Below are 27,538 nucleotides of genomic sequence, written 5' to 3'. Positions count from 1 at the left end.
TGAAGTTCACTGTGTCTTAGTAAATAGTAAATACTGAATTATTGAAGCTGAAAGATACTTACAAATCTACTGTAGCACACTATAACAAAACATTCAGCAAAGATAGCACCCATTTGGGCCAACACAATAGCTATTATCATCCACCTTCATTTTCTCTACTCTCTTTTCTCTCTGTTGCATAACAATTTTACTCAAAGCTTATTTAAGAGATCTGAGGTAGCTCCTTCTATGAGCAAATACATTGCTGTCTTCTACATACAGCTTACTTTGTAGGCAGAGAAGCGATATCTATTAATCGTGTATTGTCTTTATCCCTTATGAATTCAGAAAGACGCCAAAAGAGTAAACAAAATATGCTTTTGCAATACATTCAAGAACATATTACTTCCCCACCCCTAAAAATTGGTGTCTGCTCAGCCCCTATTCTTTGCTGACTTCTCATCCATCTATAGTGGTACAGATATCTATAGATGTACATTTATGAATTCTATTATAGGTGGTCTGAATGGCACATCTTTTTCAAGCCTCACCCACAGATGTTCCTAAAATACTGAATCTGAGATGTTGTAAATAACTTGTACTTCATTTTCTCCAACAAAAAGGACAGATAGTTTACAATTTTAAGATGGGGACCTAGGTATAAAGAATATTACAAACTTTTCCTTTTTACCCTCTTTCATTCACTCAAACCCAAGTAAAGTTCCTATTTTGGTTAACTGGCCAGTATTCTTAAGACAAAATTTAACAACTTCTATCTAATGTTTGTTAATTGCTATTGGGACGACACAGCAATATAAGCAAGCAGATGACTGTCATTACAAGAGCAAGAGACACTTAGTCACTGATCAAAAACTTATTAGGCTGCTAGAAATGGCTAATAAGGAAAGAAAAACAGGTTCAAGTGAATTTTTCTGAATTTAGCTTTCCTCAGAACAAAGGTATTGGATCACAGACAGTAAACATAAAGTATGCTAATGTTATCGCAATCTGATCATGGAATTTATCAATAAAAGTGAAACTATAGCATAGCCAGTTCAAGCAAAATGAGACTGTACCAGGTTTGTGCTGATATGTTATTCTCAGACTTCAGCATCAGAGTTGTAAAATAGCCTCTTTCATTTTAACTATAGTGTTTGTTAAGAATACTGCGTATTTTCATGCTGAATGTTTTTGATGTACCTGTCCTACTGATTTACTTTCCTACTGATTTCACATTTTCAGCACTGCCACTCCTCTCATATGGTGATGTGATGTGATATATTCAGGAAAGTTTAAAATTTGCCAGAGTTAACCACCAAGGAGAGTTGCACAGCTATACAGTTGTACAGTTATGAACATGCAAGTCATTTTTTTTTCTGAGTGGATTTTTTTTCTGAGTGGATTTCTGAGTGGATTTTCTTGTGGATTATCAGTACCCTGGATTATCTATGGAAAAACATACTCCATTAATACTGTATTGAGCCAGAGAGGGGAAAACAAACAAACAAACACAGCATTTCTATCTGAGGACACAAAAACACACAAGATTTACCTTCCTGCATAAGTGAGGATACTGGCAGCAGAGTGAGGTAGAGGGAGTGTTTCCACTGCAGTTATCACTATAGGGTGACACAAGGGATAACAAATATGGGGAGGATACTAAAACTGTCTGAATTAACGACTTCTTTGTCCTCTCTACCGTATCATGGTCTCATACATTGGGAAGGACAACATGATGAATTCCTGCAGTCCGGATGGAAGGAGAACCTGAGCTGCCACCTGCTGCTATCACCATTTACTAGATGTATCACCACCCCCTGCTTTATACTAGCATGAGCTAATTAATTCAGCCCAGTTATTTTGCTTTTTAAGGTCAATATCAAAAGGAATTTCCCAACCCATGCTAGAGGATCTAGAAGTTTATCGCACAGTATGATCTACATTTTCCCTCAATTCCAGCAGTGTTTATGAATAGAACAAGTTTTCTTTGGTAATGCAATGAGTCCAAGCCAAGTTTTCTCTGCAAACTCCAAAACTTCTCTTGGGCAGCACATATATCTCTACTGCAAGCTAAAACACAAAGTTCTTCCATCTGGAAGGTTGTGCCTAAAGTGTGGCTGCAACTCTCATTGTTTTTATACATGCTACCACGGGCCTTGGAAAAGCACATTCAGATATTCATATTCCTACAGATATGACTGGATTTGCAAGGATTTTCAGACTGGCAGACAGAATACCATGCATCCAAATCAGAAGTGCTGACACTGAGTGAAATTGTGAATTGACTATAAAGATATGAATCCATTTGCTTGGAAGACAAGATGTGGTTATCAGTTGGTAGGATGCAAAAAAATTCCATGTCTGAGTAACAAACCTGTACTACTTCAGATATCAATCACGAGAAAACTAAACTAACCTAAACTAAACTAAGCTAAAATAAACTAAAATAATAAATCTGTCTGGAATACAATGCCTCTATCCTGTGAGAAAGGAGCACATCTCAGCTGCTGGATGCATTGCTGTGCCAATTCTGCTATGTTTAAAAACACACAGCAACGGAATCAAAAGGAATGTGAATGGGAAGAAACAAGAAATGCCATAAAACTACTCTGCACTCTTCTCTTGGCTTCACTTGAAAACAAAGGCAGGATGTATTGTCTGTGGGTATCAGAGGAATGAACTATCATTAACTCTGTCACCTGCATTTTCAAAAAAAATTTTCCTATTTATTTTCCTGAAGTAGGAGTTCTGCAGCCATCTCAAGACAGAAAAAACAAATTACAGCATTCTCGGGTTATGAAATTTTCAGTGACAAAGATACAGCCTATTGCTTGCAAATGCTGTTACAGTAAGGATCTGTTATTTAATATTCAAACAATGTCAGTACAAAAATCATATGGCCAAGAGAAAATTCAAAATTTTAACCTCACATTAATAATAGCACTATAGTATGGTCAGACAGAAAGCTATCTAAGAATCTACTTTAATTTTCACCCTTTGCATTGGTTAGTTATTTTTTCTCAGCATGGGCAATAAATAGATCAGGATGTATTAGAAAAATTCAACAACAGAAATCTCTCAACTTTTCCTGCAACACATTTCATCTTTATCTCAAGGTACTTCACCTAGGCCAATCTCCATTTTAGTGATGAAAAAACTAACATTTGGGGCAAAATAACATTGTCAGGGCTAACCTGTTGTACAGGTGGAAAAGCCAGACTTCCTTTTTCCAGTTTCTCATCCCTATGGTTGATTAATATCATCTCATCTGTCAGTGCACAGTCACATTTGAGTCCCCTATTTTTTAGGTCAGTGACAACTATGTTGGTGAGCCTGGTGGATCAAACACTTGTCACTCTCTAATTCCACACTAACATTTTAATCGATGTGGTGCTTTTTTTTTTTTCTTTTACCTCTCCTTCCTTTTTTCCAGTTTGTCCAAAGAGCAAGCTGGTGTACATTCTTACAAACCTTTAATTAAGAAGCTGAAAAGACATTTTTCTGGCAATGCCTGACCTTTAAGCACTTTGTATGAATTTATTGATACCAGCAGAAACAATAATTTAAAAGGTTATTTTATGAGTGCTGAATAGTTTATGGCAGCACTTTTGTCAAGATAAATGAGTTTCTTATTACTACATTTACAGCTCTGAGCATTTTAATAAAAAAGGTCCATAAAAGTCAAAGATAACTTCAAACCTCTCCTCTATCTAAGTCTACCTGGGCTTTTCTGGTGACCCTCTGAAACACCTACAATGTGGAAGGAGCACAGAAATGTGTAGTGATGGGGGCAAGTTAAGAGCCAAATTTATGTTGACCTCAAGAATTCTTTTGATTTTATACATATAAGACAGATTTATTATCTTTAATACTATGACGAGTTTTCAAATAAAAACAAACTTGTCAGATATGTGTCTCACTGCCTAATTTACCAAACTTTACATCCAGCAGCACTGATTACAGGTAAGCATCTGGGAGCTTGTGACCCCTAGGCCAACTCCTACCACAAGCACCAGCCCCTGTCTTGGACTGGAAGAGGAACCTCAACCATGCCATCACCCTCTGTAAGAGTTAATGGCTAATGAACGTGTATGGCCACAACACAAACCACTTCTAAACTTCTGTCTTTAGTGACCTATACAGGGTGCACGGCTACCTGGAATGCCAGAGGCACCTTTTTTGCTTGAGCAATCTGCAGGAGCCCATGGGGAGGAACCAGAGCAGGCCCATTGTGTGGTGACCTGCAGTCTCAGTTCTTGGGTAGATGTTTAACCAGTAGCATGCTCTGAAGGATCACAATTGAATTGCAAAAACATGTGAAGAGAAGCAAATGAAACACTCTTTATAAATGGGCAGTTTACTAAGATTATTATTATTATAATTAACAATATTGTTAATTTTGTTATTATTAATTATAATCATAATAATAACAACGAGAACATTCTTTAAAAGAAAAGTAACCCCAAAGTCCCAAGACAGGAGTATACACTTGCATTAAAAGCCAAAAAACAGTTCACCCTGTGTTATCAAAAGAAAAAGAAAAAAATTAGAAGATACTGCCAGGTAAAGCCAAAACTAAATTCACTTCTTGACTTCAATTCTTCTATTAATGCCCAATAGCATTGTGGCTATTTGTTGTATCTTCTCCTCTGATGTTTCTTCTGCATTAAATCAACACTGTTCCTAGATCAAGGCACTCAAAGAGAACTGAGGGACAGAAGTGTGTAGGGACAGTGGCAAATGGAAGACATAAAAAGTGAAACAAAGCATGATATGGTCAGAGCATAAGAATTCAAAGGATGAAGGCTAGAGATGGTTAGATGATAAAAAAATGCTGAGCCAGAAAAAGGGATGAGATTTGCATTGTTGGTGATCAGACTGAGGGCCATACTTCAGTTGTCTACTCTTTGTTACAGTGTTATTAGTTAACTCCTGAGTTATTAAATTCATGGCTTGGATACCTTTTGATTTTAATCAACTTCTGCATCTCAGTCCAGAGTATGCAAGGCATATATCTCGTTTTTATTGAAACCTATTTACATTTTACTCAGTTTGGTTAACTATATTTTTATTTATGTATTTATATATTTCTGTCTGACTATGTCTTACTAGTTTAGCTTTGAATTATAAATTTCTTTCCCTCCTCGTTGGGATGCACTTACAAAAGCCTGTTCCTACAATTCATTATCCATCTAAACTCATTGTTGAGCCTGGGTACAGGAGGAATTTTGGTTTAGATCACAAATGTACAACTGTCAGGGGACACAACTCTCTTCCCATTCCAGAATTATACCAGACCAGACAAAACCACTGAAGTCAATCCCTGAAGAGAATCAGACTTGGGGAGCAGCAGAAGGTTAAATAGCCACGTAGTTTCAAAAGCCTGCCACTACAGCATGTTACCAAAATAAATACTTAACTCAGGAACATATGGGTTTGTTGTAGTTTAGCAGAAGAGTTCAATTATTTGAGTTCAACTGACACTGCGTTGCTGTATTATTTACAAACTATTTTATATTGACATCAATACTGCAGCACAAATATAGTGTTCTTACAATATATTACAAAAATACTAATCTTTTTTTTTTTTTTTTTTAAGTACACATCCATCTCTTTAAGATCTAGTTCTTCCTGTTGCAAATAATATACCTAAGCTATTAAAAAAATGTTTTTGTCTGTTATGTGTTCAATATTGGCAACAACAGTTTTACAGAATGGATTTTTAATGTGGTAGTGACAGGGGAACAGATTGCTATGGCAACAGCAAAGATGAAAATTCTTAACCTGAATGGATCATCACTGAAGTAATTGCAGGTTTTTTTACTCATTCTACATCCATTTTACAACTTGAATGCTGCATTCAACCTTGAGCTTGCTTTATATAAATGCAAAGCACTATATGCAACCTCCAAGTTCATTTGACTTAAAACTTGCTGCACCTTAGCTCAATAATCCCACATAGTTACCATTCTCTAGATAACCTAAATATCTGAATGCTATTATTTTTCCATATAGTCATCCAGTAAATGCACTGTGCACTTGGATGTAACTTTGAGGCTCCTGCAAGACATGCACATACATATTTTTAATTTCCTTCTGGACTAAATTGCTATGAAAAGCTATGGACATTTTTCCTCATTTTCAAAGTATGGTGAAATCACTGTACATGGTATTTCTAATAATCTGGTAGAATAATGGCATATTTTAGTTTCACACTTGGATTGTATCCCAAAGAGAGTGCACTTCAGGCACATATTTTGTGTAAACAGTAATTTAGCTGGGATTTCACAGAAATTTCTATTCCAGCTTTTAAAAGTGCTTATTTCCCCCACTTCCTTTCTTTCCACTCAGAATTCATTAATCACATTCTTGTGTGCACATTTATTATTGTTATGAAGTAGACAAATAGAGACGTAACAAGACCCATTGCTTTTTTAAAGTACCAGGTTTTTTTGAAACCTTTCTTTCTCTGGGCTCCAACAGTATCATTTAAACCACCCCCCATTACAGCCAAATAACAATTCAACCTATGTCAGACGCTTTTGCACTGTAACTGTGCTACTGCTCCCACTGCCTGTTGCATGGCCCAGCAGGAGGGTAGCAGCAAGCAAGCAGCAAGAGGCAAGGCACCATCTTAAATCCCAAACCTGCTCTGAATGTGACGGTGTGACCCAGTTCTTCATTGCTGCTGCATTATTTGTGCTTGTCGTCAAGGAATCCCACAGGTGGTATAGAAGCTCACAAGGGTATCAGAGGGGAATAAGAATAAGCAGAGATAAAACAAAGAGTTTTCTGCTTTTACCACAGCTCTCAGACTTTTCAGAGCACTACCTCTACTTTTTGCCACTTGCACATTCCCATCTGGGCATCAGAAATACAGACTCAGTTTAGCCACACTGTGGACAAGTATTTTGCCAAAGGAAAGATGCTGAATGAAGTTCAAGGGCTTCCCTGCTTCAGAAGCCCCACTGCTTACTTCCAAGATGGTAGAGAGCCATGCCAAATACCTCTTCTTAAACACAGCTTCCATCACATTATTTCCTGGTTAGTATCTTGTTTTAAGGCACCGTTACTGGAAACACTCAGGATTAGATCAGTCTAACTTCTTTAAAAAAATAAAAAGTTCAGCAATGCAAACTGTTTTAGCATGAACATACCTGTTCTGTGATTTTAAGCTTTATTCAGCAATCATATTCAATTAATTAAGTCTCCACCTCCTGCACAAATGAGTATAGTCTCACCAAGTTGCAGCAACACTGCTCAGCAGCTGTGATCACACCTATAGTCTCTTGCTCAGCTTATTCATAATAGATTTGCTGTTTAACTACTGAACTGTTCCAGGTTGATGATGTTTTTAATGACTAATGTCTTCAAATTACTTGTTCTCTGTTCACAGCCTGTGAAAATATTTCTGAGTATGGGGAAAAATGTATGTACAGCATGTCGCACAAAGCAGAGTCTTGCCTCTCTCAAGAGAATTCAAGCAGGTGCAAAATCTTCAACAGCAGCCTGGCACCTGCTAAGGCACTGCTGCTCTGTCCCAGGGCATGAAGGTTAGAGCATGGGAAGAGAAGGTGGTGCAAGGAAAAATTATGGAAAAAATGAATGCCACTCCTTACAGATTGAGGAATCCTCACACACCAGAATGGCCCATGCGGCTACTGAAAAACAAAGACTACCTTCCATCCACATTGTTCCACATCATTCCACCCAAGCACCCAAAGGGCTCAGAGCTGCTTTTGTAGTTCTGGCTGTGAGTTTTTATTATGCATTCTTCAGTTGCTCTGAAAACATGAGGGGAGTGACAGCTTGAGATGATCTAATTGCTCACTGCCACACAGGCCCTTTTGTCAGACCCTGAGCTAAGGTAATTCAGCTTTCGAACCACAAAGAAAGTTTTCTGCTCACTGAATTAGCTAAGGAAAGTGTCCAACAAGCACCAGAATAAAGACAAGGGGAAAAGCAACGTTTCCTAGCTGGGGGGAGGAAGGGGAAGCACAAAACACAAAGGCAAAAGCACAGAAAAATGGCTTGATGGTTCCAACCTTTCTGGAGAAACCAAGCTCTTAGAGCAGCTCAGCCATAATGACTATAACATTGTTACTGAAGGTAACATCCTTGAGCACAGAACTTGGGGAAGGAACATGGTTTTGCCCAAATTCCACACAAGGTGTGTATAAATATGACTGATCTTAATGTTTTACTGTTAATACAGTTAGCTAGAAGAAAGAAAGCAATAACTTTCCCAAGAAATGTTAATCTGATTGTGCAAAACATTCCATAAGCTTGCAGTATTTATTTTTAGGCAGGCCACTCAGCAATATTGAGCCACCTGCCCATCATCAAAACCCAGTGGGAAATACTGTTGTAGTACACTACAGCTGAATTACCCACCGCTATTGAATTCTCAACTTTGCTATTCAACAGTTCTAGGATTGCAGCTGTTCAAAATCGTTGTAGATGGCGTTATTTAGGTGCCTTCTTCTAATTAAAAGGAAATAATGCAGAATAGAGCAGCACCTTATTTAGTTTTGGAGGGTGATAAACTCTATAGAATTCACTTTAAAATGTAGTTGATCCTTTGATGATCTGAACAGAAAAGCTGAACTTTTCTGTTGATTTGTACAGATAGTAATAGGATTTGGCAAATATATATGTATATAAATAAATACATCTAGATACATATATACACACTGTGTACAAGAATACACACACACTTCAGAATACATCATCATGTATTACACATAATATTTTTTCCAGAGTTATAAATATACTAAAATGAACACTAGTATTTTCCCACAATGACAGAGCCAGAAAAATCTGAGAGTTAGTAAACAGAAAAACTCCTCTACTTCCTGAGGTTCAGCATTTATGTTAGTGCTAGCAAAACTAGCCTTCTAAATGCTAAAATCAGTAAATTCTCCTTGTTTGAACTGCCTAGAAATTGTACCTGTGCCTCGAGTGCAGAATCACAAGTCAAAACTAGAAAAAAAATCAAACCACAGCTCTAGCCTACTGTATAGCTGTGTGACTTTTTCTGGCTCCTGCTTAAGAGGTTTTGTCCTGCTAGTCCCAGATAAACCTGGATACTGGGCCGTTTTCCACAGTCCTAGTAGGTGTGAGTTTCAGAAAAGCCCCAGTGTGCTTGTGTCCAACCTCACTCCAAGTGAAGAGTTAAAAACTACCTTCTCATTCCTCCTCTTAGCTGTTGTCAAGCCTTAAAGACATTAAAATCTTAATGCACTTTAAGTTTAAACAGTACTATTATCAAGATACCTGAAGGTTCACTTCTTGGCAAGCCTGGAAGCAAGGTGTCAGCATCCTAGTGTCTAGAACTGAATCCACAAACACAGGAAGGTGTTGTGACATACACTGTCCACCTGCTAGGGCCCTTACTGTAGTTCTTTAGTAGGAACCCACGTGTCTCGGAGCAGGTATGCAAAGAGTATGAAGAGACACCTTAGGAAGAAAAATCCTGCAAATCGGCACCCTGGGTCAGAAGCTGCCTAGATAGACTTGTTCAATACTGGTGTTTTACTACTTACTCCAGGTCTTGTTGGTACTTTGCTCTGAAAGAGAACTGCTTCAGAGCAACTTGGATTCATCTCCTGAGAGCCCACCCTGGGGGGAAAACCTGTGTTTAAGCAGTTTCATTCACAACAAAACTCCCAGAAAGCAGTGCTTTCCTTTCTTCTTCCTTCCTGTCTTTTCCTTCAGCCAATTTCATGGGAGCTGAAGTACCTGCTTGACAGAAGGAAGATTTCAGTTCTCACATTGGCCAGGACTTAGTCTCTAGTAACCAATTTAACTGTCAGAACAGACTTGGGAGCTAGACTCTTCCAATCTTTTCTGGCTAAATTAGTCAGTGAGATAAGAAAGAACATGGTCTTGTGGCTCAATGTCTTGAGAACCCGTGGGGGAAGAAAGGACCAATAATTCTAATCAATGCTTTGAACATCTTGCTGTTTAACCCTTTTTGACTTGACAAGAGTTCTTGCACTGCACCAACACTTTGGCATACAGGGAAATTGACAAGTAGGAATACAGGCAGTTACAGATTTCACCTGTGTCAAGACTTGAAAACTACTGAGCAAATAGTTTGGGACTCTAAGTTTTGAACTCAAGACAGTTAGGTTCACTTCAGCACTGAAGTACTTTCAAAGGTCTACTCTAAATCTCTTTTGCTAGAAATTAAAGACATATGGAAAAAATACATCCTGTTTTCAGTTTACATCCGTTGCCAGTTTGGCAGCAGAGCAATGTATTCGTAAGGCATAACCACAAATCTCTATGAGCACTAACTTGGTCCCAGTGAAGGTCTGTCCATGTATCCATGCAGAGATCATTGCAGAGATCAGAACTTCACTCCATGGTCATTCCCAGAACTAAAAGAGGAAATACTTTTTTTTTTTTTTTTTTTTTTTTTTTTTTTTAAACTGGAGATTGGAGTTTTAAACTCACAGTAACTATCAGGGAGATGTAGAGAGAACTTTACTACCTGAAACGTTTTTAATTTTTTAGACTAACTGGCTGTTACTCAGCCAGGGTCATTTATAGTATGCTGTTGACCCCAAAAGCAAAACACTGATAAAAAATGCTACATGGGTTTTCAGTTATATTCTACTTGTAGACATGAAAGTTCTGTGTAGTCTACATCCTGATGCTATAAATTGAAAAACGTGAAAATTAGGATGAATGGGTCACAAAGATGTTTTTTTCTTTTAATGGTTAGTTTCTTCTCAAAGACAATGTAGTAATCATTAACGACATATTAAGCCAATCTTATTGCTATTAGGAAAATGGTTAGAAATGTTATCTTGCAGACAGTAATAAAACTTCCCGAGTAATTGCTGCTCCAAGTCTAGCAACATACTAGACTTCACTGGAGACATTCCAAATTCACATATTTGAAAACACTTACAGAATCATACTTTGCTCTTGAGAAGACTTACGAACTGAAACTTATTAAAAGTATGTCTTGAGTAAAGACTCTACATATCAAGACATAGGTTGTTTCTGGTCCTGTGTAATAATTTCTAAATGCAGAAACAGTTTTTGGCCTCTGTCTAGGAACCTGTTTGATCTCATATTCCCCAAGACCTGAGAACAAAGTGTAAACACTGAACATCGTAGGGTGGTTCAAAGCCACTTACTCTTGTTTTGAAGCCCACAGTAAGAACACAGATACAGTAGAAACCTGAAACTTCTTATCTGCTTTTTCTTATTAGGAAGGTTGGACTTTTCCAGCAATATCCAATGCAGTGTCCAATTTCCCATATAACAAGAAATATTAAGAAGTGATACAAGTTGATAGAACATTGATTATTGGCTGTATATTTTGAAAAGACAAGGGCGGGGGAAAATGAGTATAGTAATATTTCACTCTGAAGTTAACACTGTGAAATCTGCAAATAGTGGGATTTTATTAGAGCAACTGCAAATTAATTACCACATACATTCTTCTACTATCATACCCTGTAGCATCCCTGGCAAATTTCTCTGAGATTCTCGCTACTGTTAGGCTAAAACAGTTGCTTTTTGGAATGTTTTAACATACTCATTCCTGAAAGAGAAATGCATATTACATTAATCAAATAAGGCTGTCTAGTGTGTTCATTTTGTACACATAAGGACAGTAAATATGCAGGTAAGATCCTTAAATCCTCCTTGCCACTTCAGCAAACTACAGGAAATACAATGTTACTTATATCTTATCAAAGTTGTCAGGTACTTCCTAATATTACCTATTCAATCAGTAAAAAATCAAACTTATCTCTAATGCAGCCAAGTCTCATTGAAGCAGTGAGGGATACAACAATCAAATTGTTTGTATTATCACAATCAATCACTATATGTGCAGACTTGATGACAGTCACTGAACTAGGGTCTTAATAAAATCATACTGAAGTTTACAATAAGGACCTCACTGAGGTTGTCCTCGTTAACTAAATGTCTTGTATAAAAACAATGGGGACATGTTTTTGCTTTCACCGGTCAAATCTCCAAGGGCAATATTTGGACAAAAAATCAGAAAGATTAAGATCGAGCACAGAAAAACAGGTAAATACAAACTCTGTTACAAGCACAGGATTAATCCTACTGAAAACGTGAATTACACACATGGAAAACTTAAATTCAGGGTTATGCTCACCTACAGGAAAAAATCTGAAGTTACTGTTTTGAAGCCCAATTGTAAGAGCAACAAAAATAAACTTGGTTTCTCTTACCTTGCCTGGTACCTGGCCTATTTCAAAAGGGTCTACATTTCAATTTTCATACTGATAAAAATCCAAGTCCAATGCCAGTCTTTCTACTCAGAGGGCAAAAATATGACACAAGTCTACAGCGTACCTCCTGCATAACAATTATCTGCACTGAAGCAAGATCAACCCTAAGACTGATTTAAAATCAGTCAAAGAAGAAACAGGCTCACGATAAATGAAAGTTAGTAGCTAGTCTTTTCCCACACATACACATATATGAGTATCAAAAACACACTATATAGTTGTTAACAGCCATCCGCCAACACTCTGTCCTTGTCACTGATGGAAATGGAAGTATATCTGTCCTGCCATATTCTCTATTCTCTAAATTTAGAGATGAAAAACTTTGGTTAAATTTGGATCAGATCACTCTCTGACTCACATTATCCTGCAAGGTAGCAATCCTTCACACGTCATACAAAATGGCCTCTGAATGTTTTGTGTAATTTCACTGCATATAGTCAAAGAATTCAAAAACATATTGTTAAACAACAGGAAACCCATACAAATAATTCTGATATAAAAAGCAGAACAGTGCTTATGTGTTTAAATATGCATTCAGGGAGCAAGGTCTTCAGCTAGAGTAAACTCACATAACTCCATTACTTTGAGCACACCTCTGCAGCTTCCTAAACAGTGAGGGTCTGGCCTTCCATACAGAAATACCTCCACAGACAGGTTTGTGTTTTTTCTTCTTCTCTCTCTCTTACATACACAAATGCTTTTAATTGCTTATTGTGTTGCAATTTAACTTGGTTTTTGTTTGTTTGTTTGTTTTATAAAATGGCTGTGATGTGAAGAAAGGATAAAAACTAAACTCTAACTTCAATAAGTGCTAATAAATATTAATAAAACATAAGCATCATTTTTATTGCAATGTGAAACCAATTTATTATCCACAGACGAAATCAAATTGCTGCCTTTATTACTGCTAGGAATGACTTCTAAGATATTTCTATTTACTACTTGAGTATTTGTCAGCACTCTGTATTTACAGCATCTACTCTCAGTCTCTCTCTGTGTCTCTGCTAGTTATACATAAAATAATTTAAGAACAGCGTTTTCTGATACAGTTTTCCAATTAATTTAAATATAGACTCAGATACACATTATGAGATTAGTAGCAGACCTATTGCCAAATCCCGATACAGCTATAACAGCAGCAGGAAATCTTATCATGCTTGTATTTGCAATATAGACATTGAAAGAAGATAAATACAGAGTTTACAGTCTGGTACCAAACCCTGAAATTCCTGCAAATCATTCAACTACCCCACAAACTCCATTGATAATGAAAAAAAAAAACACCTCTTGATGATAAATAGAACTAAGACGTTTGGCTAGATTCCAAAGCCTTTCATTTCCTAAAGTGGTGCCTTTTATTAAAGTAGCAGTACACGTAGAATAAGTGGATGTTTTTATTCATCCTATAATTTAGAAAACCTAAGAGATGATTTTCCCACCCCCAAAGCTGATCATCTTTCATTATTACAAACTGCACTTCAAGTTTGAATCACACATCCCTCACATTTTCTATCCATCCCTTTGCATTCTTGTTCCCCCGTTTTAAATAGAACTAACTTGAAAATTCTGACATTTTCAAGAATGCTTGCCTGGTAATTTCCGTGAGGCATAGACAGCCTCCAATTACAACAAAATAGCTCTAGTGTATTACCATTTATAGAGCATTCTTTGGTTTTCTGAAGTGAATCAAAGCTCTCTGTGGGAGCTACTCCGATTAGCATCAAAATAGTAATGTGCTAGAAACTCTTAGCATTAGAACAAGGGACTCCAAACTTTGTTTATGTGTATGATATATAAGAATGTATAAAAACATCACAGAAACTTCCATAAGAGGATTACCTATATATTCCTACACATGAAGACTTTCTGTATTAGGAAGTTAAAATAGCTCCCAAGGAAAGGTGTGAAATTCAAGTAAGTGCATTTCCCTCCTTTCACCTGGTCACTTCTGGATTCTCTGTACACCAGCCAATTAATTAAAATGAACTGTCCATAAGGACCTGAAAGATATACAAACAAGCTGAGAGCTCAGTCATTCTTCTGCAGGATCAGGAATCAAAATGAAAGTCCCTTTAGTTGCCTCCTTCTGCTCACGTTCTTCAGTAGGCACTCTTCCCAGACACTTGCAGGAGGGAAATCTATTCCATCAACACTAGAGCAGCATATCCAGATTTACATCTCTGGTCACATGAACCTGCAGAGGGTCATTAAGTGACATGAACGTAGCAGAGGACAGAACCACAGGACAGTCTCCAAAATTGGGACTTTGTGTTGTTTCCTGGTACAACCCACAGCGTGCTGTTTGTCCGTCCCCACAGAAACAAAATGGGAAGGGTTGCTCCTACGTTCTTAAAATCATCAGGCAGTCAGTGCAAGTCCATTTTTGCTCATCCTTTCCTGCTGAATACTCCACTGCTTTCACTAGAAATATTTGGCTGTGTAAGGAATACCACATTGGGCATAATGAGGTTTTATTCAGCTGTTGATAGTCTTTATTCAGCCTTTGATACCAGTTGGTGTTTGACCCTATTGTAGGCCAAATGAAAACACAGATTGAGAAAAGAAGAAATCCATGTACTTTAGATGTATTGACCACATGCATATGTCTGGGATATTTAAAAGGAAGCCATTTATAATCAGGAAGCATAAGTGCTTATTCTGAATCTGACATTTAAATATTCCATCAACAGCAACCAGCATTGCAAAATTGTTTAATTAACCTGAAAGGATGTAATTTTATGCTGTTTAGCAAGAAATACAAATTTTAAAGTGCTTTTATGCAGTATATATCAGAGCAGTAAGGCCGAATTCTGCTCTTAAGCTACCCCCATTTAAATATGGAGTAAATTCATATACCTCTCTTAATAAATCTGCAGCTAAAATGGTGCAAATGCAGGCAGAATATATCACACACTCCCTGTAATCCATTTCCTTAAACTACCATGCTCTTTACGACATTCTAGTTGTAGAGTTAAAAGTCAGTAAAGCCTCAGGAACTGAATGGATCACTGTGTGATCCAACTGGATCACTGTGTGAACCAACTGAATGGTGTGTGGGGCTTTGAATCATTGGGGTTCTCCCTCCCCTTGTCTTTTTTTTTTTTTTTTAAATTTAATTTGGCTGAGACACCTCTCTTTTTCTACATTTACAAATACATCCTGAACATAACAAGCCTTAAAGCTGTCAAAGTATGATCTAAGAGACTGAATACATTATATTAAACCCTTTGAGGTCCCATACTAAAGCAATCCAATGTCTTTGTGCTATTCATATTTGCAGTGTGTCTGACTGTCTGACAGCCTTAGAGGTGTGGTCCAATGGACTAAACACAGGACTGTGATGGATGAACCTGTACTCTCTCCTATGGTATGACCCCAGAAGTAACTTCATCTCTCTGTGCTTCAACTCCCCCATAAAATTTGTCTTACCTCCTCACATTGTGTGCTCCTTAGCAGACATACTCTCCAACAGATATGCTTTCAGTATCTACCATGGAGACCAAACAGAAAGGCTAACTGAGTGGTTAACAGGCTCCTAAGACTGCTTCAGCTCTCTCCTTATTCAGGGTGTCTGTGTGTCCGCAGGCAAGACCCTTGGGCCCAGGTATGGCAAGCAAAATTGCCAGTGGGATTTAGGGCAGGGAATACTTCAGAGAACCTAGATCCCTATCACAACCTCAGCAAAGCCCATGATGCAAAATTTCCTGTCCATCCTGCTGTTCTTCACAGCAGCTCGAGTAGGATCCCAGAGACGGATTTTAATCCTTAGGTTCCTCTAGCTCTGTCTAATTGTACCAGACATCAGAATTCCTCTGTCTACAGTAACTCTGCTTTATGAACCTGTGTCCGCAGGGCATGATGACATGGGCAGCACCACAACGTCACCCTTGGGCTTGCCTGTTTAAAATGCCACAGGCTTTTTGTGTAGTTCACTCATGCACTGTTAGTCACATTAGCTCATGCTGAAGACCAAGCAGCAGGTCAAGAAGTCAGTATGAAGCAGATGGTTATAGACCCACAGCAAGAACTGAAAAGGGTCGTGGCATGCTCCAAGGGCACATGGGACAGATTTTGTTCCCATAGATGTTGTGTGTAACATGAATATATCTAAGGGCATTCTTGAAATGACCAGAAAGTCCAGTAGTGTGGATGCCAACACATTGATTCTGCCAAAGGCAGCCCTTGGGAGTTTCCTCTGAAGCAGCATAAATGGATCCTTTATTTCTCAGTTTTCCAATGGTGAAATGTGGAATAATAGCACTTTAGTCATAGTAACTCCATATTGGGAGGATAAATTAACTATTGGCTTGTACATAGAAATTGTGGTAACATGGATCATAGAAGAAAGCTATATATAGCCACATAACCAATACAGATAAATGTAGCTATAAATAAACCCCTAAGTACTACTGCAATACAAATAATAAATAACAGGCAAAAAGACTTAGTCATACATGCAGGTGGATTTCCAATTATGGAAGAAGCACTTTTACAGAAAGCAGAGTGGAGCACATTAAGTGGGATGGAGAAGAGAAAGGTAATAAATCATGCTACAAATAAATTATTCTGAAAAATGGCCATCACAGGCAAAGGTATGTTCTTACACTTTTGGAATGCAGTTTTTGTAGTAAATTGAATAAACAGACAGCTAAGAAGTATATATGAGCATCCGATGTGTATAAAAGCCACTTTTTTGTGGAAAAAAAATGGATACCCATGTAGGTTGCTCGATCTAAAGGATACAAGTATTTCTTTGAGCAATGGAGTTAATGAAGCATTTGTGGAGAACAGTTTACTATCTTGCCAAGAATTTATAGCCCTATAAATCCTCATACTGTATTTTACTTTGAAATAACCTCCCTGTATAAAGCCCCAAGATGCAACAGCACATGTGCATGGGGAGGCTTGCCAAACTTTCTTCCAGCTGATTCAGGGAATACACGCATCAGAAGGAAAGAATGGAGAGGAGCAGAAGGCAGATTTTGTGTAGTCAATTTTGGAGTCCTAATGGACAGGGAGTCAGTGCCATGCAAAGATCTTTTCTCATAGCCTCAGAGTAACAGGGAACAGAGCACCACACCCAGATGATGGATAAAGGCCAGCTCTTTTATTACCAGTATCCTAATGTTCCTGCATCTGATACCCGCTTCACATTTTGGAAGCCTTCAGGAGTTGCCGTAGGTGAGCAGTGCCCAGACAGCAGATGACAGGTAAATACAGAGACCTCTGTCTCTGATGACAAAGCCAGGGCCAGGGCCAGCAGTGCTCTTGCTTCAGGGTTACGGGTAAGCTTAAACCCAGCAATGCTGTGCTGCCCAGAGATAGCTAAGCTGGCTGCAAACAACCTGTCTGGAACTACAGTGGTGCAGCTGCCAGAGAGGCAAAGGGTGCGTTGAGCAGTACCCAGCATGATGCTTCCAGGACATTGACTGCCTCTGCAGAGCCACTCTGTGCACTTCTGTGAGCTTCTGCGGAGCAGCTCTGTGTATCCACACCTTTGCGCTTCACAGCCCAGTGCAGATATGCCCTCCCAGTGCTTTTTTCTTTCATTACAGCTCCCATAAAGCAGCCAAGAGGGCTGACAGCTGTATCCCTCCTCTTTGCTGGTTCTCCTGATAGCTGACTGATCCAACCATCCTTTGAAAAGCCGATAGGTTTTCTGCTTTTCCCAGAACTAGGTTCTGGGATGCCTGCTGGCCCTCAGTTTTGCTATTTGGAAGAGAATGAGGAGGTAGCAGAGGGGCATTTTCTTTACCCACTGCATTGTTCCAGCACAGCAGATGGGACTTTGTCCTTCAGCAAAGCAACCTCGGATCCTGCTGATCTGATTTGCTGTTAGGAAACAGCAAATACCACGTAAATACGATTATAGTCAAAACATAATTTGAGAGGTTATAGTAAAATTTGTTATAGTAAGAGTACTTTGTAGGTGCAAGCATACTGCTATCTTATAACTATCCAGCAGTTCTAGGGCATTCCCTATAAAAGCAATAGTTATACTCTGAAGGCAAAGCAACTTCTAGCATGTATACAGCATATGCCAGCAAAATTCAGTTTATGCCAGCAAAACTCAGCTTTTGCCAACATAACTTGTTCCAGGTCAGACAAATGAAACTCTAAGCTTCGTTTCTCAGAGCTGGAGAAAGGGCTATACTCATGACATCCCTGCACGTAGACTTTCATCAGTGTAGCTCCATCAGTCATATCTTCATACACTGTATTGACACTGAAAGGCTGCCAAGGAAATGCATAGACCTAGCACTAGTTTCTTGAGCTCACGATTTCTGATGCTTACAGATTTAAATCATGGTTAATACCACAATGTTTCCTGTTTCTAATAAAAGATGTGATAATATCTAAACAATCCTCTGGTATCCATTATGCACATAGTTGTTTAGATACTTTTTTCAATGCAGATATGGCTTCTATTATAGCCAACGATGTTTCAAAATCACTTTAAAAATCTGCTTGGTAAACAACAGCCTAAAATGAAAGTGCTGACATACAGCTGCCCAAGTAAAAATTCTGTAACAACCTTATATTTAACCCTATCTATACTTAAAAGTTCTGTATTTAAATTATAGTGTTTGATGCCCTATTTTTTTCCACTGAATTTAATTTAGCATTTCATTCTTCCTGCTAGATACCACTTGAGATGACCGTATGCACATGCTGATCCCCTTAAATGCTTTTGAGCAGAAACTACTGTGTCTAGATGTGGTCTACCTTGACTTCAGCAAGGCTTTTGACACCGTCTCCCACAGCATTCTCCTCAAGAAACTGGGTGCTCTTGACTTGGACTGGCGCACGCTTTGTTGGGTTAAAAACTGGCTGGATAGCCGGGCCCAAAGAGTCATGGTAAATGGAGTCAAGTCCAGTTGGAGGCCAGTCACTAGTGGCGTTCCCCAGGGCTCGGTGCTGGGGCCGGTCCTCTTTAATATCTTCATCGATGATCTGGACGAGGGCATTGAGTGCACCCTCAGTAAGTTTGCTGATGACACCAAGCTAAACGCTTGTGTCGATCTGCTCGAGGGTAGGAAGGCTCTGCAGGAGGATCTGGATAGGCTGCACCAATGGGCTGAGGTGAACTGCATGAAGTTTAACAAGGCCAAGTGCCGGGTCCTCCACCTGGGATGCAATAACCCCAAGCAGAGCTACAGGCTGGGAGATGAGTGGTTGGAGAGCTGCCTGGCAGAGAAGGACCTGGGAGTGATGGTTGATAGTTGGCTGAATATGAGCAAGCAGTGTGCTCAGGCGGCCAAGAAGGCCAACAGCATCCTGGCTTGTATCAGAAACAGTGTGACCAGCAGGGCTAGGGAGGTGATCGTCCCCCTGTACTCGGCTCTGGTGAGGCCGCACCTCGAGTACTGTGTTCAGTTTTGGGCCCCTCGCTACAAGAAGGACATCAAGGTGCTTGAGCGGGTCCAGAGAAGGGCGACGAAGCTGGTGAGGGGCCTGGAGAACAAGTTCCTACGAGGAGCGGCTGAGGGAGCTGGGCTTGTTCAGCCTGGAGAAAAGGAGGCTCAGGGGCGACCTTATTGCTCTCTACAGATACCTTAAAGGAGGCTGGAGAGAGGTGGGGGTTGGCCTGTTCTCCCACGTGCCTGGTGACAGGACGAGGGGGAATGGGTTTAAGTTGAGCCAGGGGAGTTTTAGGTTAGATGTTAGGAAGAACTTCTTTACCGAAGAAGTCAGACATTGGAACAGGCTGCCCAGGGAAGTGGTGGAGTCACCATCCCTGGAAGTCTTTAAAAGACGTTTAGATGTAGAGCTTAGGGATATGGTTTAGTGGGGACTGTTAGTGTTAGGTCAGAGGTTGGACTCGATGATTTTGAGGTCTCTTCCAACCTAGAAATTCTGTGATTCTGTGATACTGTTCAGAAACTCATAACATTATATTTCATGCCCTTGCCCTTGCCCTCACTTTGCAGATGCAGAGGAATAGGCTATACGACACCAGTAATCTCATTTACTACTATCAGTTTGCCACCTTAACCCAGTTTGCAGAAGGCCGTCATTATCCTCCATCTCACAAACTTCATACATTTTCGCTGGAAAAAAAATAATTCTGAGCCATAACAATACTGCCAAAAAAAAAGGAAATGCTTATTAATAAATGTCAACAGTGGAACAAGTTCCCTCTAAAATTGCAGTGCTAGTAGCTAAGGTGTTACTGCTATTGATCTGTAATCACTGCTCCGGGAACAATCAAGAATACTGAACATGAAGCAAGAACACTTTTTTTTTTTTTCATTTGACCAGAAGAAGAAACCTTGCAAAATAAATTTAATTTGGGTAGAAGAGTGATAATTAACATGCAATACAGCACTAAACTTCCAAACAGCTTAGGGCCAGAGGTCAGCTTGCATTTTTATACATTTACAATTCAATATTTCTAACTGTTTTTATCCATGCTTGCTGACTATTCTCAAAAAGATTAAACTCCTATAGTCCTCTGCTTCAGAAATGTGCCATTGCTCAGCTTTTTATTCCATAATTTACTAACATAATGAGAGATACTAAATCACAAAATTACAGTTCTTGAAAACTTGTGAATGTGAGGACTTTACTAAAAAAAACACTGGACTTCTTCTTCCAGCAAAATAAAGGCAAACTCCACGTGCTGGACAATATTCCCACACTATTTTGATGACAGCAAACTTCTGCTTAAAATGAAACTGTTCTTTGCAAAAAAAAAAAAAAAAGTCCTAGTACTGGGGCAATACTGCAGCTGCACCTGGGCTTTATTGCTGTGAGGTACAATACGCTGCTAAACACAGCACGTCTGGGGAAGTGGATGGTGGAAGTGGGACCTGTTTGCCCTTTTGAAAAGGTAAATGGGAAGCACCAAGGGTAATTCAGCAGCAGGATGGCTTACCAGGTCAGAAAGTCTTTCCTTTAACAACTTACCCAAATTTCAAGTTTGCAGCCAACTGTCCTAGTCTGTACTGTTCCCCAGCACCTGCGACTGCTATTTCATAATTCAGGCTAACTAGGCTAAACAGCGTTTCAAACTTCTTCTTCCACTGCTTAGATTCTTTTATTCCTATAGCAGGTAACAGTGACAGTAAAAGACAGTCACAAAATGATAGACTGTTGAAACACTGAAACTTTTATCATTCATGTGATTATCATTTATATAGTTATTTTCCAGAATTCTAGGAAGTATCCACTGGAACAGCTTCAAGTATCCTTTCAATAAAGCACAAACACCTTCAATGAAGGAAACTATCCAGCGTGAATACAGAGGAGAGATCCCAAGTCGAATTCCCCATGCAGCTACCTCGATGTAAGCAAGGAAATCATTAAGGACAGTGATGCTTCGGCAGGGACAAGACCACTTGGTTCCCCAGGTGGCTGGGTGTGCTTTCCCTGTTGATAGTGAATGAAAAATGGGATGGCCATTCGCTCACTCCAGCGTTTCGGACAGGGGGCTAACTGAGCACCCCGAAGCCTTAATCCTGTAACATGAGGTGCACTTACAGACATGTTCAGTCAGTTTGCCCTAATTCCTGCTATCCTCTTCCTTCCCCATCTCCAGACTCACACCCTGAGCTGGTGCACACACCAGGTACACCACCACAGCCTCTAGTGCTGAATGGAGGCGAGAGATTTTGCTCCGAGTTGGACACCCGAACCTTTCAGACTCAGAATCACGCTCCGACTTCACAAGCTTCGCTCCCCACCTCCCAAGCCCCTCGGGCTGCAGCACCCCCTTCCCCACTGGGGCCATGCCCTGCCCCTCAGGGCTCCCCCCTCCCCCAGCTACCCTGGGGCTCCCCCCCGTCCCCGTGGGCCAACCCCTGCCCGTCTCCCGGAGGCCCCTCCCCGCCGCCGGGGCCCTCCCGCCCACAGCCCGCGGCGGCGGAGCCCCCCCCCCCCCAACCTGCTCCCGACCCCGGCCCCGCCCGCCCTTACCTGTGCCCGGGAGCCGAACTCGGGCGGGCGGCGAGCGGTCGCCAGCCGCGCCGGGGTCTGCAGGTTGATGGGGGAGCTCTGGGGGAGCTCCACGCCGCCCAGCCCGCCGTTGAGGTGCGCTGTCACCATCGCGATGGGCGCCTTGGCCGGCACGACGGAGATGGCCAGGTTCTGCGCGGGGTTGCCGCCGGGGCTCCCGCCGCCGCCGCCGGGTGCCTTGAGGAGCGCCGGGACGACGCCGCCGCCTCCGCCGCCGCCAGGCTTGGCGCTGCCGCTGGCGCCGCTGCCCACCAGCAGAGCCGCGGGGCGGCTCCGCACCGCCAGCTTCTGCCGGGGGAGAGGAGAGAGAGAGAGAGGGGCCATCGTCACCGGGACGAGGAAGGACCGGGGCCCCGCCGCCCGCCCGGCGGTGTCCGAGGGCGGCTGCCGCAGGGTGGCGAGAGGGGGAGGCCGGGCCAGAGCTCGTGGAGCAGAGCCCTCCGGCTGAGTTCCTCTTGGGCTCACCCCAAACGCCGCCCGAGCCCTTTCTCGACTCCCCTTAAACTCTCCCTCTTCTTCACAGCTCTGCTTTCAGGTTGCTCCAGAGTGGTTCCTCTCGTTTGTAACACCAACACACTTGTTACCATCTAGGTAGGGTATCTCCTCTAAGCACTGTTTGAGATTTGTACAGCCACTGTGAAGCTGCCGTCTGGTGTCCGCTACTGCTGCTGTCTGGTACTTAATCCTGCAAAGGTTTCTGCCCGTGTTTAACTTTATTCACAGCGTGGTCCTGAATTGGCTTTAGTGAAATTGCATCTACTGTGTAACCTTCCAGGAAGGTTCCACATTTGTAGGTCTGCTGCTGTACTAGCAAAGCTATTGAGTCTTGTCTACTTGATTAAAATACTGCATATATGTGTATGTGTGTGTGTATAAACACACAAGTGTGCTTAGTTCTTTTAAGAACGAAGACTGAAAACTGTTCTGGGCATAAGCAGAAGCTGTGTAGTACAAAACAGATGTTTAAGGAAATACCTACCTTCTTCCCTTTAAACCTGCTATATACTTTGAAGCTATAAAGCCTTAGTGGTCAAACATGTTTGCTCTAGGGACCGTAGGTTTTGTGTTTGTATGAAATTAAAAGCATGCATTTTATTAGAGATAGCTGCTTCATTTTTATATAAAGAAACGTGTGTTTTTTTTTTCAATACATCAACATTATTCTAGTAACTGTGACTTCATAGAAATTGTTTTAAGCTTTGTTTGGTTTTGCTTCATGCTTTTTTTTTTTCTCCATTAACCTAACAGTCATCCCAGGAACCAGTGGCAATGCTTTCCGTGTCATCTTTTAAAGAAGAAGGGAGAATCTTTACTCTCAGCACAAAAATACATCTGTCTGTCAGTTTTAAAGTACTTTAGTGAAGGTTAACAGCTCAAGTGCATTTAATGTGTGTGCAGAAAGTTACTTATGACAAAATTCTGTAAAACTTGCATTTATCTGTTCCACTGGTGCTCCTTGCACTATCTCACTGTCCTGGTAGTATGTTGTTCCAGATGCAAAACTACTGCATGCAGGACAGCTGAACACTGCCTCTTCCCAACTCTACTGAAAACTTCCTTGCATGGTGGCTTACAGCACAGTACAAAGCTTTCAGATTAAGATTTCAGCTTTGTGGTTATGTCTTTGTTTTATGTCACGTGAACACCGCTAAAAGCTTACAGATGGCATGAAAACACTGTACTCTGTTACAGGGATGTAAATCCAATACTTAGAGTCCAGTGGAGTTAGTCCAGGAGTGAAATCCTAGCTCTGTTGCAGACAACCAGAGTTTTACTGCTGACACCAGTAGCCCTGTGACTTCTTTTTCGTGCGGCTAAGACCACTCTGCCCCTGAGGAGCCCATGTATTATTAAAATATATTTTAATGTTTGTCCCCCAAAAAGCAAACATATAGGTTACTAAATGAATGAACAACTTATGACAAATATTTGGTCTTACTGCACTGATTGCATATTTTCACTTAAATAAAACTTTTAATATGTAATCTCCTAATGGCATTAATACAGCTTTGCCTTTTTTTTCTCAGGCAACAGAAAACATCAAAGCAAACAAATCTCCAAGATCCCAAAAGATACACAATATGTGGCAGATCAGTGGTACAGGCAAGTAAATAAGTAGGAGTAGATTATTACTTTCCTGACAGAATTTAATAGCTAGTAATTGCTTTTTCTCTTGTTCCAAGAGGGGAAAATATCCTGAGAAGTACAAAAGCAGAAATTCTGCAAACAAACAAACAAAATAAAATCACTACTCAAACAACCATCTGTCTATTTTCTGCCGTTCTCCCTACGTACATTAACAATGAGTTAGTTTTGTGACTCTTTGCACATGATACGTGTTAGTGTTTTGTCAATAAATTGAAAAAAATGTCTACATGTATTTATGGAACAAAAAAAATATTAAAGGAAGTAAGTGCTACTGCTTGCTTCAAAGTCTAATTTGACATAAACATTAAACACTCAACATTGACTGTTCACCTCCTAGTGGAAAGCTTATGTTTTGATTTTGGTTCTTGACCTTTTGGAAGAAAATACAAAAAATACATGAATTCTGTCCCTGGGCTTGAAAGGACCAATCCACCCATGCCAGCTACTTCCACAGGAATCAATGGTATACGAATTTTATTTAAATAACTGCAAATTGTAGAAATCAAATATGAAAGCATACACAACAGATCAGGTGTTCCAGGTAAGCTTCCAAAAAGGAGTTAAAGAAACTAGGGAAACAGAGATATGGAATCTCTTCTGTGTCTCAGTTAATAACTTTCTGGAAAAAAAAAAAACTTCAAAAATGTCCCCCTTAATCAGATTATGCTAGTAAGAGAAGAGAGAGAATGCCCTTTTTCTTTGTAATGATCACTTTTACTTACAGAATCATAGAATGGCCTGGGTTGAAACTGACCTTAAAGATCATCTAGTTTCTACCCACCTGCTCTGGGAGGGTTGCCAACCACTAGAGCAGGCTGCCCAGAGCCACATCCAGCCTGGCCTTGAATGCCTCCAGGGATGGGGCATCCACCACCTCTCTGGACAACCTGTTCCAGTGCCTCACCTCCCTGTGAGTGAAAAGCTTTCTCCAAATTTCTAACCCAATCCCCCCTGTTTTAGTTTAAAACCATTCCCTCTTGACCTATCACTATTGTCCTATCACTATCAACACATATAAACAGGCGTTCACCCTCCTGTTTATATGCTCCCTTCAAGTACTGGAAGGCCGCAATGAGGTTTCCCTGGAGCCTTCTCTTCAAGCTAAAAGAGTCCAATTCCCTCAACCTTTCGTCATAGGAGAGGTGCTCCAGCCCTCTGATCATCTTAGTGGCCCTACTCTGGACCTGTTCCAAGAGCTTCATGTCCTTCTTATGCTGGGGGTCCCAGGCCTGCACGCAATACTCCAGGTAGAGGTCTCACAAGAGCAGAGTAGAGGGGGACAATCACCTCCCTTGATCTGCTGGACACCCCTTTTTTGATGCAGCCCAGGACATATTTCTGGACTGCAAGTGCGCACTGCTGGCTCACATCCAGCCAGCTTATTTTCCAAGTCCTTCTCCGCAGGGCTGCTCTCAAGTTCTTCTCCCAGTCTATATAAATACCTGGGATTGTCCCAGCCCAAGTGGAACACCTTGCACTTGGCCTTGTTGAAACTGATCAGGTTCTCATGGGCCCACTTCTCCAGGTTGTCCAGGTCTCTCTGGATTGCATCCCTTTCCTCTATTGTATTGACAGCACTGCTCAGCTTGGTGTCATCTGAAAACTTGCTGACAGTGCACTCAATTCCATCGTCTATGTCACTCATAAAGATGTTGAAGCGCACCGGTCCCAAGACTGACCCCTGAGGGACGCCACTTGTGACCGGCCTCCACCCAGATGACCACAACCCTTTGGCTGCAACCAGACAACCAATTCTTTATCCACCTAACAGTCCATCCTTCAAATCCATACCTTTCCAAATTAGAGAGAAGAATGTGGTGAGGGACCATGTCAAAGACTTTGCTTAAGTCCAGGCAGATGATATATCCATCACCCTTCCTTTGTCCACCAATGCCATCACTCCATCATAGAAGGCCACCAGATTGGTTAGGCAAGATCTGCCTTTGGTGAAGCCGTGCTGGCTGTCTCGGATCATCTCTTTATCTCATGCATGCCTTAACATGTCTTCCAGGAGGATCTGCTCCATGATCTTCCGAGGCACAGAGGTGAGGCTCACTGGCCTGTAGTTCCCCAGGTCTTCCTTTCTCCCTTTCTTAAAAATGGGAGTAATGTTTGTCTTTTTCCAGTCTCCATGGACTTCACCTGACAGCCATGATTTTTCAAACATGATGGAGAGCAGCTCGGCAACCACATCAGCCATTGCTCTCCACACCCTTGGATGTATACCGTCTGGCCCCACGGACTTATACACATCCAGTTTCCTTAGGCAGTGCCAGACTTGTTCCACAGTCACACTGGGTTGGAATCTGCTCATCTCACCGTCTCCTTGAGGTTCGGGGTCCTGACAGACATAGGAAACTTGAGCACCAGTGAAGACTGAGGCAAAGCACTTATTGAGTACCTCAGCTTTTTCCATGTCTGATGAAGTCAGTTCTCCCATCTCATTTATCAGAGGGGGAACACTCTCCTTGGCCTGCCTCTTCCTGCCTATGTATCTGTAGAACTCCTTCTTGTTATTCTTCACATCCCTTGCCAAGTTCAGCTCCATCTGTGCCTTGGCTTTCCTGATCCCATCTCTACACATCCAGACGACACCCCTGTATTCCTTCCAGGCTACACAACCCTGCTTCCACTTCTCATACACTTCCCTCTTTTCCATCAGTTTTAGCTGCAGATCCTTGCTCAGCTGTGCCAGTCACCCACCTCCTTTGCTCGATTTCTTCTGCTGGAGGATGGAGTGCTCTTGCGCTCTCAGAAGGGCATCCTTAAAGAGCTGCTAGCTCTGTTCCACTAATATGCCCTTAAGGACAGTTTATCAGGGGAAACCAGCCAGTAATTCCTTAAGCAGCTGGAATTTTGCTCTCCTGAAGTTCAGGGTCCTGACTCTGCTTTTTGCCAGACCCATATTCCTCAGGATCACAAACTCCACCAGGGCATGGTCACTACAGCCCAGACAGCCTCCACTCTTAACCTCTCTAATGCTCTCCCACATCGGTGAGCATCAGGTCTAGTATGGCTTCACCTTGGGTTGGTCCATCTATTACCTGGACCAGAAAGTTATCCTCAACAGACTCCAGGAATCTCCTGGATTGCCTGGAATCCGCTGTGCCACTACCCCAGCAGATGAGCTGGGTAGTTGAAATCCCCCATCAGGACAAGTGCTTGTG

General features: G+C 41.1%; 1 protein-coding gene across 1 annotated transcript in view; it reads right to left on the bottom strand.

Moving 5' to 3' along the window:
- The window catches only part of PHF21B (PHD finger protein 21B), a 66,383-nt gene extending 43,836 nt beyond the window's left edge, over positions 1–22,547 (bottom strand). Inside the window, exon 1 of the mRNA XM_032186444.1 lies at positions 22,185–22,547. Within this exon, the coding sequence (XP_032042335.1) occupies positions 22,185–22,547 (363 nt within the window). The remainder of the gene's footprint in view (positions 1–22,184) is intronic.
- Between the last annotated feature and the right edge of the window lie 4,991 nt (positions 22,548–27,538).

Source organism: Aythya fuligula, chromosome 1 (assembly GCF_009819795.1).
Source record: "Aythya fuligula isolate bAytFul2 chromosome 1, bAytFul2.pri, whole genome shotgun sequence".
In the NCBI taxonomy this organism is placed as follows: Eukaryota; Metazoa; Chordata; class Aves; order Anseriformes; family Anatidae; genus Aythya; species Aythya fuligula.
This window is presented reverse-complemented; position numbering and strand designations above follow the sequence as displayed.